We start from the raw sequence: 16986 nt of genomic DNA on the forward strand, positions 1-16986 counted from the left end.
GCTGACCTGTAATCACCGAGAACCGCGGGGACTTAATGATGTTTTGGTCTGCTGATCAAATTTCACATTTTCGCTCAATCATTTTGGGCACCTGCGCAGAAAACAAAGACTAGTCGGAAACTGCTGGCCCGCATGAACAACTGGTTCTTTCTGTGTGTGTGTGTGTGTGTTTGTGTGTGTGTGTGTAGACACTTTCACTGGATTTTTAGATGCTCTCTCTTTTAATAATAGGCCTACATGCACGCACAGTTACACTTAAGTTTGTTTTCTAGTTTCCTTGTACTTTCTCTCTCACACACACACACACACACGATAGATGGATATGTATCTCCCTCTACTGGATCTTGTCAGTAAAGCCACTTTGCTGCCTTCAAGTGCTCCTTGTAAGTTTCAACTTATTCAACCGCAATGAGAAAAAAACAAATTATCAGTACAAAAAAATATTTTTTAGACCCATGGTACATAGCAGCAGAACGAAAGGCAGACAACACATGAAGCATGTAACTGATTCAACTGGTAAGTGTGGGAACTGTTTCTGCTAAAGAGTGAACACATTAAATTAGATATGGATATGGATACTTTTTATAGAGATAATATGTACATGGCTTGTCTGTTGTTGCTACATAACATGCTGCTAGTGTATGAGTCAGCCTGCTAAGGCTAACAGCCCCCACTACTGCACATGATCTATAACTACCAAATACCAAATATGCATTTTAACATTTGACCTTCATACATCCACTTCCTGCCGTCCCCTAATTTTATCTGGTTTCCAACTTCAACTTTTGTGGCCTGGTTTGCAGGCCTGACAATGAGCAGCTGTGCATCTGTTGGTCAATGACGTTAAAGTAATGTAAGGCTATTATCATAAAAACTAAATGCTATACCAAGTAAATATAAAAATTAAAAAAACAGAAGTAGAAAAGAAAAAACTCAATATAAGTGCTCCATATTGTTACTGCATTTCCAACAGTACCTGAAGGCAGCAGTCGTGTTCATGTTTACTGTGGTTTGTGTCGTGTTCACGATAAGGATTATGGGTATGGCATGGGGCGTGAGTTTCATAAGGTGACCATCTCAAAGGCAACAGCGACAGTGGAGGAAGTTTCAGCCCCGGTTCGTGGTTCAGACACTGGCGCTAACGCCGAGGCCTCCTCGCGCTGATGCAGCGGATCACCAGCCTCGCTGCATGCCGGGAGCTCGGCGGCCTCGCAGCGTGCTTACCCGGGTTCTGCTCCTGGAAGAGGGGTCCGACCTGCAGCAGGCAGCCGGCCGTGCACCGGCAGCGGACGCGGATGTGTGTGCTTCCTGTGCGTCCTTTCACCGGGATGTCCAGAGCAAAAAGCCGGAGGCTGTGCAGCCGGAGGTCCGTGTTCGCCGGTCAGAAACACACACTGTTCAGCTCTCAGCCTGGAGCCGACGGGCCGCCGGGGAGCTCCAGCGGGCAGCCCGCTGTCTCCGTAGTGGGCACCCCGGACCCGATCACATGGATCCGGTGCAAATTTGTCATGTTTCTCATCGATCTGTACTTTGAGTCAGACATAAACTCTGTAGAGTTTGAAAGAGGAGTAAAACAGGTAACTAACAGGTCTTCCACCAACCGCTGCATCAGTCATTACACCTGGCTAACCTTTTTTCCTGGGGCCTGTCGCACGAAACCAGGATAAGGGATTAAGTTGGGATATAGTTATCCTGGATGAGTTTATTGATGGCTTCGTTTTCCTGGAGTCTCATGTTCTTTAGTTTTTATTAACATACTTGGCCCTATTGTTGTCACTAGTTCGAATTACACTACTGCAGTTGTGTATATGGTTAGAAATGGTTGCTCTGGCACTCAAATGCGCAGTGGCAAACTGGAGAGTCCGGACCTTTCCCGGTGGGACAGAAGTGTTTCGAGTCTGCTATAGTTATACATGGCAAGTTCTTAGCAACAGAGTCCGGCAGAGCTGTGCCTCGCTTCAGTGTCCACTCTCTCTAAAAACAGATGAGATTAGGTGGGACAGTGCAGCTCTAATCCCAGACCACATTCCTGGCAGACTAGTCAGAAACCAATACATTCTTGATTTCATTTTATTGTTGCTGACAGTTTGTGTTTCTCCTTAATAGGTAGGCCTTATGGTTTTTATTGAGAATTATAGCTAACTTTGGTTTCATAACCTTCTCAATTAGTCTCACATCACTGAACCAGTAACTTGGCCTATATACGTATATCATGTGGTGTCAGTCATTATACAGGGAACACCACAATGCTTCCTAATCTTTTTATTTTGGTGCTGTCACTTGTCAGCTTGGAGCTTGGGATAAGAAAAAAAACATGAATAATATAATGTTTTATATAGGGTGTATTGAAGTAACTTCTTTTTCTAGTTTTTGTCCCGTTCTGTAGGAATATTAATTGTCGAAAAATATTTAGAATTAGTCATAGCTTATAGAGATTTGTGCATATGGTTGTAAAACCATATTACATCGTGAATAAGGGTTTGAAATGATGCCTAGGGTTTGGGTGGCAGTAGCTCAGTCCATAGGGAGTTGGGTTGGGAACCGGAGGGTCACTGGTTCAAGTCCCCGCATGGACCCAAAAAGTTGGGAGCGTGGATTGGTGGCTGGAGAGATGCCAGTTCAGTTCATATTTATATAGTGCTTTACATGGTAGGCTACTCAGAGACACGTTGCAGTAAAACCTGCACATTTATCATATAAAAACAGATACAGCAAGAAAACCAACACATAACACAAGCCCACAACTTTGTTAACATGTGCAGTGACTAGTCGGCTAAATAGATATTTTTAAATCCTTACGCATTCAGTCGGTCCGCTCTTGTCTGTTGGGCTTTTTTTTCTCCGTTTGATAACAGCCGTATTTCCCTTTTTGCGTATTATATGCTTCACCTCCTCGTTACTTCCCATTAGAAGCTGCTGCTCTGCAGGTGAATCATATGCCACATGCGTCTTCTCCATCTCTGCATCAGTAAATCTGCAATCGATACTGTGGAATATTTAAGAAAGCCGTGAACGTGCATTTATCCCAGCTATCTACACCTGGCTAGCTATAGCTTCTCCTTCTCATCCGGGCTCGGCAAACGTGCAACCGATTAAGCCGCGATGAGCGGATCACTAAGTCAAGCTTTTTCAGTTATCCTGGATATCTTCACTCTTTCCTGCAACAGGCCCCAGAGGTGGTTGAAAGATGGCCTCGCATCTCCACAACTGTCCTGTTTGTTTTCAATGTATGCAACAAATGGTTTGAAAGCTTCCTGTGATTCCTCATTTATATTGAACATAAAAGTGTAGGTTTTTACGTGATCGCAGGTTAAATATAAGATGAATGAAAAACTAGAAGGAAGGAATTATATGATGTAGATGAAGTTTAATTGAATGGTCGAAAACACTCAAAACATCTTAATGTGTCTCAACTTTGTTGTATTTGTTTAGCAGTTAAGTTCAAATATCAAGTCTTTGCAAAGTATCACATACGGCACCTTTTAATATCATGCAGGTATATAAATCACCTTTGTTCCCCATCCATCCAAGGCTTTTGTCCACGTCTCCAACATGATGTCCAGTGGCAGATACCACAAGCTAGTGGGGATTGTGTCCAATGAGGTACAAAATCATTCAAACACTGTTCATGCACACATAAACTGGAGATATATTCAAATATAAATATTTTACCACAGGCCCACATATATTTAAAAATAATCCATGTCCAGTACACGGCACAGCAGAGTAGGGTATGCATCCTCAAAAAATGTTGGTTCAAATTCATCGCAAAGAGTGTAACGATGTAAAAGTATTCAATTTGTGGGGATAAGGATTACTTATCCATGTCAGTTTCATTGTTTTGGTGATCTTTTTCTGTCATTTCAGATGATAGATTACGTTCAGACGAGGTGCAGGTCTCTCACCGATGCTCAGAGACGGCAGCTCGCCGTCACCATGGATGATATTATATTTATTTTCCCAGAAGACGTGTCTGTCGTCTTTGATCAATATGGTGAGCTTTGTGCGACCAGTCTTCATAAATTAAACGTACAGGTTGAGAAAACTGACAAAAGTGATTTTGGGACACTTAAGTTGCAATATGTATTCCATCAGGGTCCGTTTATGGTCAGCTGACAACCGACCATCGACTGCCAAGTTCGAGCGTACTTCTTGAAATAGAAGCTATTAGTCAAAAGTCATAAAACCGTCCCTGCTCCCCTATCAAGGAATACTTCACTGACTCATAACCATGACCTAGTAGTAGGAGGATCACCTGTAGAGGATTGTAGTTATAACTGCTAGCTTGCAGATGTGAGTGTGAAGAATTCTGCTTTAAAAACTCAAAAGGGGCTTTTTTTTTTTAAGAAGCATTTATCATTATCTCGACGGCTAGCTTATCAGCTGGATGGTCTCTGTCTCTTTCTTTGCAGGTAGAAAGTTCTGCTTCATCGTCATGAGGTGCTGGCTCCTGTCAGCATATGAAGGCCCTGATGACCCAGAGGGTACAAAGCTCTTCAAAGTGACCTCTGGTGAAGATGGCGGCCCTCAGAAGAAAATAGTGACAGCGGTCTATGAGTAAGCACTCAGCTTGTCATCTGCAGATGTTCTGTGCCATATTTTGTTTGCTTCAAATATTTATTATAGATAATATATTATTAATGCAACACTTTTGTTTTTGCCCCCATTTTTTATGAGCTAAACTCAAAGATCTAAGACTTTTTCTATGCTATGTGATACAACTGCATATTTTAGAGTGGCCTTATATTGTGGCCCGCCTAAGGCACACCTGTACAATAATCATGCTGTCTAATCAGCATCTTGATATGCCACAACTGTGAGGTGATGGATCATCTTGGCAAAGGAGAAGCGCTCACTAACAGATTTGAAAGAAATAAGCCTTGTGTGTACATAGAAAAGTCTTAGATCTTTGAGATTGGCTCATGAAAAATGCGGGCAAAAACAAAAGTGTTGCATTTATAATTTTGTTTAGTGTAATTATATGTTGGCAAAATCTCAAAGTTACCTGCAGGCTTTCCAACATATGCCATGTCTGTTTTTTGTTGGGTGGATAATACAGCCACAAAGCCGATATGGGCAAGTCAAATAAATGTGAAAAAGATATTTTTGGATAAATGTTCTAAAGTGTGATGTGTGGGTGGATGAGAGTTGATCTAATATGTAATACCTCACTTGGGAAAACAGGGAAAAAGGACAGTTTATTTCACTGGAGGACTGCCACCAATGTAGCAAGAAATATTAGCACAGATTGGAATTAAATATATTTTAATATGATAATGTTGAATAGAAACCAAGCAAGAAACCATCCTGTGCTCTTATCTGTATTCACTGTAATACTTCTGTAGTTCATTGTAGCACACTTTCTAAATATTCTCAGACACACAGGCAGAAGTCTGAAGCTCAACTGGGGCAAAAAAGCTCCAAATAAGAAAGTCTTGAACAAGCGCACAAATAATCAGAGCAGCAGTCTCCTTTTAAATTTTCAATTTGTATTCACACCAACTGGATGAATGAAACTGAGTATCCAGCAGAACGCTTCACATACAGCATGTGAGCAACAAAAGCCTCGTCACATCTCGTCTTTTTCCATGCTTTATCATCGTCTGTATCTAATAAATATATCTAATAAACTCACCACTGTTTCTGAGCAGTACCACTGCTTCTTCAAACACACCGGGGGCCAAATATTGTGCAAGCAGTAACGTGGCTCTTTACGGAAATGTTCTGTTATGGCACGGAAAATTACAGAAACTTCCACTTTAACAGCTATACGAAGCCAGCAATGTTATGTATTTCATGTCCAAAAAGGAACTTGACTGCTTGTCAACAAATGGTATAACATATTACTGCATCACTAGTTGTTCTGATTTTGGTCTAAATTACACTGATATGATTCACCGCTGTAACAGAAAGGAGAAATAATTTCACCCCCAGTGCATGCAACAGTCAAAGCCTCTTTCCATTTCCCATCAGTAATCCGGTTAGCTGCTGCACCACATGGTGTGGCTATTCTACCTAATGCCCACCTATCTAGCTAGCCAGATTCTCTTTTCCTATTGTTTCAGGTCTTGAAATCCGCTCTGAGAAAGCCTGTTACACTTGAAATGTGATCCCAAAGGCTAGCAGAGAGACAGTTTTGCAGGATAAGGGGGCTATTTTCAGAATCCTCACCTCATTGTTGTTTTCAAGGCGATACAATTAGCAGAGCTTTTGAGTTGAGTGTCAGTTTGTTCGCTTTGTTCCGATTCCGGGATCACGTGCAGAAATGTAACTTTGTCTCAAAAGCTTCCTTTCTCTTCTTCATTATGGAACGTGTATTGCTAATTGTTGTCATTGCGTTTGTCAATACTAGTATTAATTAAATTAACAAAATGTCCATTAAGCATCTAGACTGGGACTAGAAAAACCTGATGCATCTTATTAGAGGACGTGCTGCCTCAAAAGTTTGCCGTCAAAAATGGGCTTTGACACTCGCACGACAATTGTTCTTCAGACGGCACGTCAGGTTAAGAGAAGATCATCTTTAAAAGCCAATGTTTGGAAGGAAGAGTTGATAACGTTCTGACTGTAAACAAACCGCTTTGGAGATTGAGTGGAGGTAAGCAGAGACCCCCATTTCAAGGCAAACTGGGCCCACTTGCTTTGCCCCGCATCAGAGTGTGATTTCTGTGTTCACATATTCCCAGACCAACTGGACCCGGGGATTAAAGCCCTGACACAGCAAGCCATCCGTCGGTCTTAGTTTGTGCGGTGTGTCCCACCCCGTTACCAGGCGTCTGCTAATGTAAGAACTATATGTTTAATTCACACGCTTGTCATATCAAAGGATGGCAATTTCTTTACACTTTTTGTTTGGCTTATTTTCTGTAACCAGTGTATGATAAAAGCATGTTGGGTGGGTGAAATTAGCCAGCAGTGGGCCGTTGGTGGTTCTGTCCAGAGAGAACAGATGACAGACGTGAGAAGGACAGTCCAATCCCGGCGGGGAATGAAGCAGAGGCTGTTCGGTTCTGCTGTTTGTTGTGGGTATCATAGCGACGTTATCTGGTTTCTCTTGTTGAATGACAAATAGGTTACTGCATCCTGCTGGTATGGAGTTTTTCCTCATGCCGACGCAGAACGACTTCGGCCAACTTGTCTGTCAGCTGTAGTCTCTGCGGTGTGTTCCAATGCAAAGTTTTGGCCCAGACAAGGGCAACGAGGGCCGACGAGAGGCGCTGCCACAGTCAGCTGTCATTGCCACTAGTACCAGCCGTCGGCTTGGTGTGTCAGGACCTTTGAACGCTCCAGGTTTTGGAAACAACTGGTCTATATGAGCTAGGTGTGAATACAACCTTAAACTTGTACCGCTAAGACAAAAAAAAGGTGAAGTATTGTAAATCTGGTTGAACATGTCTGCCCCTTTCCTTCCAGATTCAAACGAGAGTTGACGACTGGAGCTTCTCCTGACTGGACAGTCACGACTGTTTGGCACTGGCCCTGGAAACTGGCTGAGTAATTTGACTCAACGCTGCAGGGCCATTTGTCGGATTAATTTACTTAAAATAATAGACAACTTTAAACTGGACATCTGAAGGCAGCGGATTAAAGAAATGTATTTGAATCACATGAAAGAGGACGCAGAGCCATAATACTGAAGCTATACCGACAAAAGAAGACCAAAGAAACATAAAGCAACACACCTCCCTACGACGTTTGTTCTCTGACCAACAGATGCTTCAGAAGCCCTCTTCCAGTGAAAATGTTCTGAGGTCATACTGCCAGACCTGCAACTAGCTGTTAAATTTGTTGTAAAATAAACACCTACAAAAAACCTCATTCCAGTTCCATGTACCAGCTTCTTCTGGAGCTTTTAAATCACATCTCACAACCATCCTCCACAAATTGAGCTTGCTTAGTTGTCATGGTTATGTCTATGTGATGACAACTAAGGCATCTCTATGACAACTTAGAAAAGTCTATTCACCGAAGACCATGGTTGCGTCTGAAAATCCATCACTATTTCCGGTGAAATATTAAAGTATGCATAAACTGGACAGTATGCGGGCATAAATATCACACAATGTAACAGTGAAGACAACGTTCACAACAGACACAATAACTATACGTATTGCGGATGTAATGCACAGTTTATGATTTAGTGTGGGATGTAGCTGAAGGTTCTAGAAAAAGTGGATTAGTAGAAATTGAGTTTGTTAAACTCATATGTTATATCCATAAATTGCTTGATCATAGCACCAAACTGTATACTTGACCCTTTCATTTACCCAGAAAAGCCTTACAAGAAGTAGTAAATAAAAGATAAGGTGATAAATAGTTGAGGTGCCTCTTCTTTAACAATTTCTGTACAGCCCCTAACTTTTACAACAGCATCTGACGTAAACAACAACAGACCAATGTTAACAACTTACTGGCATTAGAAAATAGTGTAAATCTATTCGGTACTTGTCCTAACAAGCAACAGGCATCAAGATAATCCATTTTCCATAGCAAGCAGGAGGGTGCGGATGTTCTGGTACATGGTTGCCGCCGATACAGTTAACTCTTTAAGCAAGACTGAGGAGATCACAACAAGTCTTGTAACAAGTGAAAATAGCTTTATAATGCATCGCTGCAAGCAAGAGTGACAAATTCTGGTAGATAATTCCCCACCCGTTTAACTAACTCAAAACGCAGCCTATGTCTGTGCCTACGGTCGTTGCCAGGAACTTGTCACTTGTCAAAAACCCCACGTCTGACAGGCTTGTGAATGCTGCGTGTCATCCCATTCTGTTTAGGATTGCTGCAATAGTATTAATGTTGACAACATATCTGACAAACAGAGCAGATTCTGTCATTAGCAGCCGCCAAATTAATGCATAATGAAATACGCTGGGGATTATTCTAATTTTCCTGCATAGTAATAAGTGGTCCGTGGAAGTTTGCGTGGGTTTTTTTGGTTCCAGTGGAGCATCTCGCGGAGTCATAATAAGATTAAATGAGTGTGGTTAGTTTAGCACATGTCAATATGCTCATGGATATGGTGAGAGCACATTAAACAATTTGCTACGCCTGTGCATCACTCAGTTTAATGGAAATTAACAAGAAAACAAAAACAAGTGATGAATGTACAAAAAGCTAATGGTTTTTTTATTAGTTATTTTGCTGTTTTGTAATCTTCAGACGTGTGCATCAGTCGAGGCTGTGTGCCAACTGGTTTCATTAATCTGTTTAGCGAAACAGATTGTTAACAATCCCTCGTACCTCTTTGAAATCGTGTGCCTGTATGTCTCAACGTGTCTTAGCTCCAAGAAGCCATAAATTAATTTTGCTATCTCTGTCAGATGCCCATTTCAAGGTTGATTAATAGGATTACAAGATAAATATGCTTGGAAATCAAATCTAATACTTTGACTGACCATTTAAAAAGGTACAGAGAACAAACCTTTCATTATTTACTCCAGTCTTTTACCAGCGTAGAAACAGTCACAACAGCTGTCATTGTTCAGTCCAAAGCAATCCAATATTTAACACCGTTTCACAGCCGCTTAGGTCCACCAACAAAAGATGACATATTGCTTTCAACAAAAGAAAAATGAAATGTTGACATGATAAATGAGCAGTTTCTGTGCATGGTATTCTAATCTCAAGAGACATTGATTCTCTGTCAACAGACAGTAATAGGGGGAACACTGCTTTTGTTGGCTGACACATTTATCTCTGAATTTGTGGTGTTACTATTTTGTGGGGTGATTAATGAAGTCTGGACAGCAACACATGCCTTAATGTATACCGTTTGTTGTGCAGGGAGATCAAATATAAATTGGCATGTGTTTTAGCAGTAGTTTATTACTAATATTTGTTTTTAGTTTTAATGCTATTCAGTGTCATGCGCTCCTGGGTTTGTAGTTTTGACATTTATTTTGCAGGAAACTGGTATTAATGTCCAGGACAGAACAAAGACCACTTAAGGCAAAACAAGTTAAGACTGACACTAATCCGTGATTTTAAAACCAAGAAGAATCAGTCACAGTAAATAATGATGATGATAAATACATTTTGCTTCGTTCCACCACTGTGTTTTTGTCATTTTCATGCAGGTTGATGTGCCCTCTGCTGGGCAGGAAAATAGGTGTTATTGAAAGAGGGTTGGTTTGTATTTAAGATGAAAACCCACCCATACACTTGTCAGGTGAAGGTTTATTGAATAGAGTAACATGTGCTCAATGATGCATTCATGTGTACTTAGAAAACTGCATTTCATACACACTTTAAAAAGGTTGTTTGTTGCTATTTCCAATGATGGAGATACAGCTTGAAGGGGCAAGCTAGGTTCTCCATCATGTGTAAAAACAACTTAATGCCCATCAAGAATTAAGTATAAATATTAAAAAAGTGTGTATGAGGTACAGGTATAGTATGTCACTTTACATAACTCTTGTGTGGGTCCTCTGCCAGAAGCTGTTAACTGGCTTCCAGCAAATTCATGAAATAACAGGAAGGGCATTACTCCAAACAAACCCTAATCCAAAAAATAGGTCAAATGGATGCTCCAATAAAAGGCTTATATGATGCAACACATTAGTCTATTTGAGTATGTGTTTCCTTTCTACATTTGCCATTTCAACAGAGTTATGAACATAATCACGATAAAGTGATAACAGTGTAAAGTAAGTTGAATAGAATAGCAATAGAATCTACCGGCTCAAAAATATTGTTACAAAATTGAACATATTGTTTCTTGGGGGTTTGCAAGAGTGGATCACTTCCAAGAAAGCTGAAAATGAATACAAAATGTGTTCCTTCACATCCCCAGTGGCTGACACCTATGTATATATAAATGATGTAATGATAAAAAGTATTTACTTGCAAAGGCCCAAAATCCAATCTTCATGTTAAAAATGTACTCCCATTAAACATTGTTGAGCTACGTGTGACAATTAAGTTTTTAGACAGAAATATTGACTAAGGTGGGGAAACATCTCGAGTATTAGATTGCTTTTATTTCCTTAAGTACGTTACGGAAAACCTCGACACAAACCTCCCCGGCCGGATTCTTCATCGAGGCCAGCTTCCAGGCCTCGTCGAATGTCTCCTGACAAACATTAACGCCCACATTCCTGAAGATCTCTGTAATCTACGAATAGGAGGATGAGTGTCAGTATCAAAAATCAATTCACTAAAACATGGTCAAGTTATGACAGAAATTTACGGATTTTTGTCTTTTATCATATCCCTGTACTTAGTAAATCTTATTTTGTTATATTACTGCTGATCTTGTGCGTGGTGCGTACCTCCTCCTTGGTGCGAGGACAGAAGAAGTGTTCCTCATGAACACCCCGAAGGGCATGGACTGATGGATGCAAAAGATCTGCAGCTGTGGAGGTGTCACCATAGTTCTTATGGTCACTGACTCTCTTTATGCGTGGCGCTGGAAGGTCCGAGCGCACAGATGGGATCCCATAGGTGCGGCTGCCTACGTTAAGAGAAACCACATGATGAATAAGGCTTTTTATGAGATGGGAGTTACTATAAATATGTTATATGAATGCTTTTAAAACTAATATCAGGAAAAATGTCCTCCAACAAGTCTAAAGAAAAAACAATGAGGTGCTCCTAAAGAAATTACGGACACATCATGAAACAGCATTAGTTTCAAACATCATACTCTTAGTATATTCAGCTTTGGCAGCACATCTGATTATTTACAGTATTTTATGTCTTCCACTGTGTGATTTCAAACATGTCTTGCTTCAGTCAATTTTTACCTGTCAAATAAAAATCATAGGCGGTACAATTCCAGTGAAAGGTTATCCCATCAGCTCCTTAAACTTGTGCACGATTCATCATGAAGCAGAATGTGGCCTTCAAAATTGGCACACAAAAAAAACAAAAAAGTCACCCGGTTGAATGGTACGGCGCTCCAGGATTAAGCCGAGTCTTTGCGAAGACACCCCAGCTCCCAGAAACAGACGCAGGCCACCATCTCACGTTTGACGCCTGTACACTAACCAGCAGGAAGCCTAACAAAGACGTCGGGAATCAATTATTTCACGCTTGCCTCGGTGCCTTCTCTGAAGTGGAGATGGATGCAGAGAAGTGTCCAAGAAGCTTGTCCATGAAGTCAGGATGGCAGCCATAAGTCGTAGCAGATGTTCTCTGTATATACATCTGAAAACTTTGACTGGCCAGGCAAGCAGAGTCAGCAGGAGACTGGTGAGTTGATGTTCCTATCCTGCTAAGCAACTCGTAGTCAGGAGATGGTCTCGCTAGCTTGAGCTCATCTTTACCACAGTTTCCTTTGTTTTTGTTCCAATGTTTACATTTGAAAACATGAGCCAGCTGACCAGCTAAATCAGGCTAGCAGAGTTGGCAGGAGACAGGCAAATTGATTTCCCAATCCCGAGGGGGGACTTACTGCCACGTGCCATCACCGTCCAATGTCAACCACATACAGTATAGTAAAGCACAACCATTATTTGTAAAATAGATAATTTGCGTCATAAATGACTTAAAGAATGCTTGTGTCTGGGTGTCTTCTTGGTTGTTTCACTCTTTCAAAAATCCCACCTGTTGGGTTTCAAAAGGGCAAACAAAAAGTCAAATAGTGACACTAAAATGATGTCGTCCATTTTCTTCAGTCACGTAACACTGGGTATGCTGCTTATCTACCTTTGACCACACATCTCTATTTCTGACTTACTGGATGTGGACGGATCACTGACAGACCCAATGAGGGTAGACGAGGTGATGAAGTGGTCTGGGGCTGCCCTGAGTCGCCTCAAGGTCCTGACGGTCTTCAGTGAGCTGCCTGGCTTAACGGGCTCCAGGTCCTCAGGCTTAATCAAGGCCTCAGGGGCAGGAAGCTGTGCCGATTCTGATGAAGGCTTCCTTTCGATATTGGCTGGAGCCGTGGTGCTCTGACGCTCTGCTGAGGACAAAATAAATAGAAAATGTTCAGAAAGATGAGTCTCAGATAACCACTGCATCTTTCAAATGCAAAATTATAACATCTTAACAGAGTCACTTTGACTGTCATGACCTGAAGACCTATGCTTCTAAGTCTTTTACTGCCAAATTCTGATGTTAGTGTCCTAGTCTGAAAATACCATTAAAAAATACTGCATTTGTAACTCGGTAAGACCTAAGCAGGAGAAACGCATAAAAATGTCACCGTGAAACAGAGTTTTAGAAAAAGCATGCCTACTTTAAGGTTATCAAACTTGAATAGCATCTTAGTAGATACAATAATACATCAAAATGCATTTAACTGACCATTTGTCATAATGCATTGCTCTTGACTGTTGATGGGCATCTTGTCCTTCCAGTTGAGGAAGTTAGCAAACTCCAAGAAGTTGATTAGTCCGTCCTTGTCTGTGTCACAGTAGTCCATCAGGTCATCCAAAACCAGTCTGCTCACGTTCAGCTGGAACCGACTGCACACTGCCTGCAGGTCCTCTTTGTCAATCATTCCCTTGCCTGTCTAGTGATATGCATGAACAGATATAGATGACATGTGCACGTATTTGGCGCAATTTCACGTAATTTTAGACTAATGTTAATACTATATCTATGTTTAAAATGTTGGGAAAGCTGGTTTAAAAAGAACAAATACAAAACTTGCTAAAAAAGTTCACTGGGGACAACCTTTAGAGCTGTGAAAATGTATTTAAATATATTGATTTTACATTCATTCTGCTTATGTGGTGCCCAAAATGGCTCAGATGCAGAACATAAGCCTTATAGTGGTAGAGAAATCCCTGTGCTGTATGTGGGACTAAGCTGGGAGAAATACATTAGCATTTTTCTTGATCATATGTTGTAAACACCATTCATGTCCCTGGCCTTATATCAAACCTGCAACAGGTCACAAATTTTGACTTGTCAAACACAGGGACCTCAATAATGGCTGCCAGGGCCTAAATGGAGAGCGTTTATCAATGTTATTCATTACACCTGTGCTTATTTTCTTGCTATGACAAAATACAACTGTCCACAGTGAGAAAGGACCGTCTGATTCCACTGATTATTCTTGGTTAAAAATGTGTTTGGGAAAAATCATGCTATCGTGACTTTATACACTAAATAAAGCGTCAAGTTACTTTAAATGTGATAAGTTGAATAGTTTGCATATTGGATGTACTGGTCAACAACCTACCTGGTCATAATGTCTGAATGCCTGCAGCAGAGAGGGGAAGTTGTGGAAATTGACCTTCTTCAGATGGTGTCGCACTGCATTGACCAGGCTGCGCTGTCTTTCTCGGCCTCTTGCGTACTGGCCTGGCTCTGTGGAGTGGATTATAGCTCCAACACCTGTGCACCAAGAAGGCAAAATTACATTGCCGGACTTACCAAAAAAACTCCACTGTATTTTTTTAATGTTCCAAGACGTAACCCAGGCAAGATTTACCAAATTCATCTGGCGGTAAAAGGGTTCCAAATGTGTGGTCTGGTGGAAGATTCAAGGTATTTCCTCTCCTGAAAAATTGAGTTTAATGAGAACATGAAGTTTAACATGAGAATGAAGTTTAACATGCGTTAGTGAACTATATATTCAGATATCACAGAACTGGTCAGAGGAAATGTGAAATTTACACAGTGGTTGTTTTGCCCATTAGTTGGGCCATCTTTTCCTTGTTCCCAGATCTCTTCCAGACAATCTTTGGATTGTAAAACCTACGGCAAAATAACATGAGCGCAAGGTCAGGTATGATTTATTTTCCTTCAAGTTAGGTTTACACTCAACGAATAAGTAGTGTTATGGGAATTAACAACCAAACACTTGTGCCAACGTATTTTATTGACTTACTTTTGTGTCTCCCCCAGCCAGTGGAGCGTTTTGCTGAGATTACGTCCGTCGTTGAAATGAGGTGTGAGAATTCCGAACCTGCCGTCTTCACTGTAGTGATTCCAGTCATACTTCCTATCAATACGCTCACCTAGTAGAGTAGTAGAGGAGTAGAGCAAGCTGATTTTATTGTGATGCAAAACTAAATACACCAAATAGATTGTTGGCAATCACAGTGACGGTTCTTTTACATTAAATGTTTTTTTTATTGTTCCTACCAGTAAAATAAGCGTTGTGGCTACGGATGTAAGTCTCATGTCCCTCCTGAGCTTCCCTGTCCACCTCCTCTGCTGTTTTAGAAGGGTTAATAATCTCACGCACAGCCAACCCTGGACAAAAAAAGAATGTGAGACAGTAGAAAAAAGAAAAAAAATCATTCCACACTAAACCTACAACATAATTTAAAAAAACTAAATATTTTGCAGGACTAGTAACACAAGTATGAGGTTGACTTTTTGATAACAGTAGATAAATATTTCAATGCTCATGTTACAGCATTTGTGTCGTACCAGACTGAAATTTTTTTCAGCCATGACCACATTTTCCCATGTCTGCACATACCTTTCAATGTTTTCACACCATACGTAGTGTTGTCGTTATTCCAGGCGGGAAGTCCAACACGCTGGTCGTGTGACCTGCCCACAGGTGCCTTTTGACTGGAGGCGTAAACAGATTCCCTGAGTTCTTGTAACCTCTGCTGGAACAAGGTCTTTTGGGGAGGATTTATCAAGCTTCTGCCCTGTTAGAATCAGGTAAAAAAGGAACGAGTTATATCCATATTCTGGTTGTTAATGTTTAAGACTGTGTGCTGAATGCAAATTCAGCTTGTGCCAAAATACATATACTACAGTAAAACTGCCACTGATCTTCTTGTCTTAAAGTAGTCTATTAGCTGCCGTACACTAACAATTTACACATTATGAATGAGGAATTAAGTATCAAATCATATTTAATCAAGAGTGTCTTAAAATGCCAACAAGCAAAACATTTTAGTCCTAAACTATGGGTAGCACATATGTTTTTAGAGCCATGAATCGTATCACCAGGTGGAGTAGTAATTATTCACTGGCATTGATCTTAAAGTAAAATCAACCAACCAGATTTGGGGTAGTAAAAACACTGACCCAAATGGTGGTGCGTGTGCATAGGTTTGGTACTCACAGTGAGGGATGATTTGGTGCTAATGCCATGAATGAGGGTGTTGGCAACATCTGGATCATTTGCCTTGCCTTTGTGCACTCTGATAGTTCCTGGTTCTGGTAGGATGCTGTTGCGGAATTTCCTTACCACTGGTGGTGTGGGGGGCTGTAAAGTAAACATGTTAATGGCTGACCGAGTGAACATGCACTTTCACAATTTATAAAGATGTCTTCTTATATTTCATACCTTCAATTGTGCTAAGTACTCAGAGATAAAACTGATATACTGTATATGACTGCACTCCATAGATAAAGATGCAATATATTATTGACTCGCACCTGTGGAAATGCTACAGCTAACCACACACACACACACACACACACACACACACACACTTACCCTTGACGCTTCTTGTAAACAGGATTTAGTCCCGTCTCCTAACTTTACAGGTATAAGTTTCCCGGCCTGGTGTTGAGAGAAAGAAAAAAAAATTACATAGTATTTAGTGTACAGTATCCGTGAAGACAAATTAACATTATGTTAAAAAAAATAAGCTAGCTAACACAATGTTGTCTAACTTAGCATCATAAAGTTGTCTTACCGTCCGTATGTTTGGACATCTATCTGTAACGTTATGTTTCAATTGGGAGGTATTTCCGTCAGTCATATTAAACGTTAATTCACATGTATCAGCAACAGAGGCATAAAAGATATTTTATCTTTAACGGAAAAGTTTTAAACAACTTTCTAGCTATGCTACGCCAAATTCTTCAGTTATCTATAGACGCTGAGAGTAGTGCGACTTTTTGCGTTTCGTTGCGTAGCAACAGCAGAGAGTTCAATTCAAAATACTGTTACAGGGTAACGTTGTTTCAAAATAATGCTTATGTAAATTAAAATGTATATAAATCATGTGACATCGTATGACTTAACGTTAGCTATGTAAACTGATAGTCAATTACAAATATGACCTTAAGGCTATTTCCTCTTTTCGGCCAAGGAAAATAAAATCATGATGA

At 40.6% G+C, this 16986-nt stretch overlaps 2 protein-coding genes across 3 annotated transcripts; one reads left to right on the plus strand and one right to left on the minus strand.

The window, feature by feature from the left end:
- The first annotated feature begins 1013 nt into the window (after positions 1 to 1013).
- Positions 1014 to 8242, plus strand: si:dkey-82o10.4 (uncharacterized protein LOC797793 homolog). The gene is made up of 5 exons (XM_034873202.1): positions 1014 to 1577; positions 3532 to 3603; positions 3868 to 3994; positions 4413 to 4557; positions 7414 to 8242. Exons 1-5 carry the CDS (start codon positions 1164 to 1166, stop codon positions 7496 to 7498), a joined length of 843 nt encoding a protein of 280 aa, XP_034729093.1. The 5' UTR covers positions 1014 to 1163; the 3' UTR covers positions 7499 to 8242.
- Positions 8243 to 10964: 2722 nt separating this feature from the next.
- efhb (EF-hand domain family, member B) lies at positions 10965 to 16826 on the minus strand. Of its 2 annotated transcripts, none has more exons than XM_034873201.1 (13): positions 16569 to 16826; positions 16367 to 16432; positions 15989 to 16132; positions 15389 to 15566; positions 15046 to 15156; positions 14789 to 14918; positions 14575 to 14655; positions 14390 to 14457; positions 14138 to 14292; positions 13255 to 13462; positions 12683 to 12907; positions 11274 to 11455; positions 10965 to 11116 (listed from the first exon to the last, which is right to left on the minus strand). In XM_034873201.1, the coding sequence occupies exons 1-13, from the start codon at positions 16632 to 16634 to the stop codon at positions 10970 to 10972; spliced, it is 1761 nt and encodes a 586-aa protein (XP_034729092.1). In that variant the 5' UTR covers positions 16635 to 16826; the 3' UTR covers positions 10965 to 10969. The 2 variants fall into 2 exon arrangements, with proteins under 2 accessions (XP_034729092.1, XP_034729091.1); XM_034873200.1 differs by having other exon boundaries at positions 12683 to 12910; positions 16569 to 16825.
- Positions 16827 to 16986: the final 160 nt, after the last annotated feature.

The sequence above is a fragment of the Etheostoma cragini genome, chromosome 6, assembly GCF_013103735.1.
Source record: "Etheostoma cragini isolate CJK2018 chromosome 6, CSU_Ecrag_1.0, whole genome shotgun sequence".
NCBI classification, from domain to species: domain Eukaryota; kingdom Metazoa; phylum Chordata; class Actinopteri; order Perciformes; family Percidae; genus Etheostoma; species Etheostoma cragini.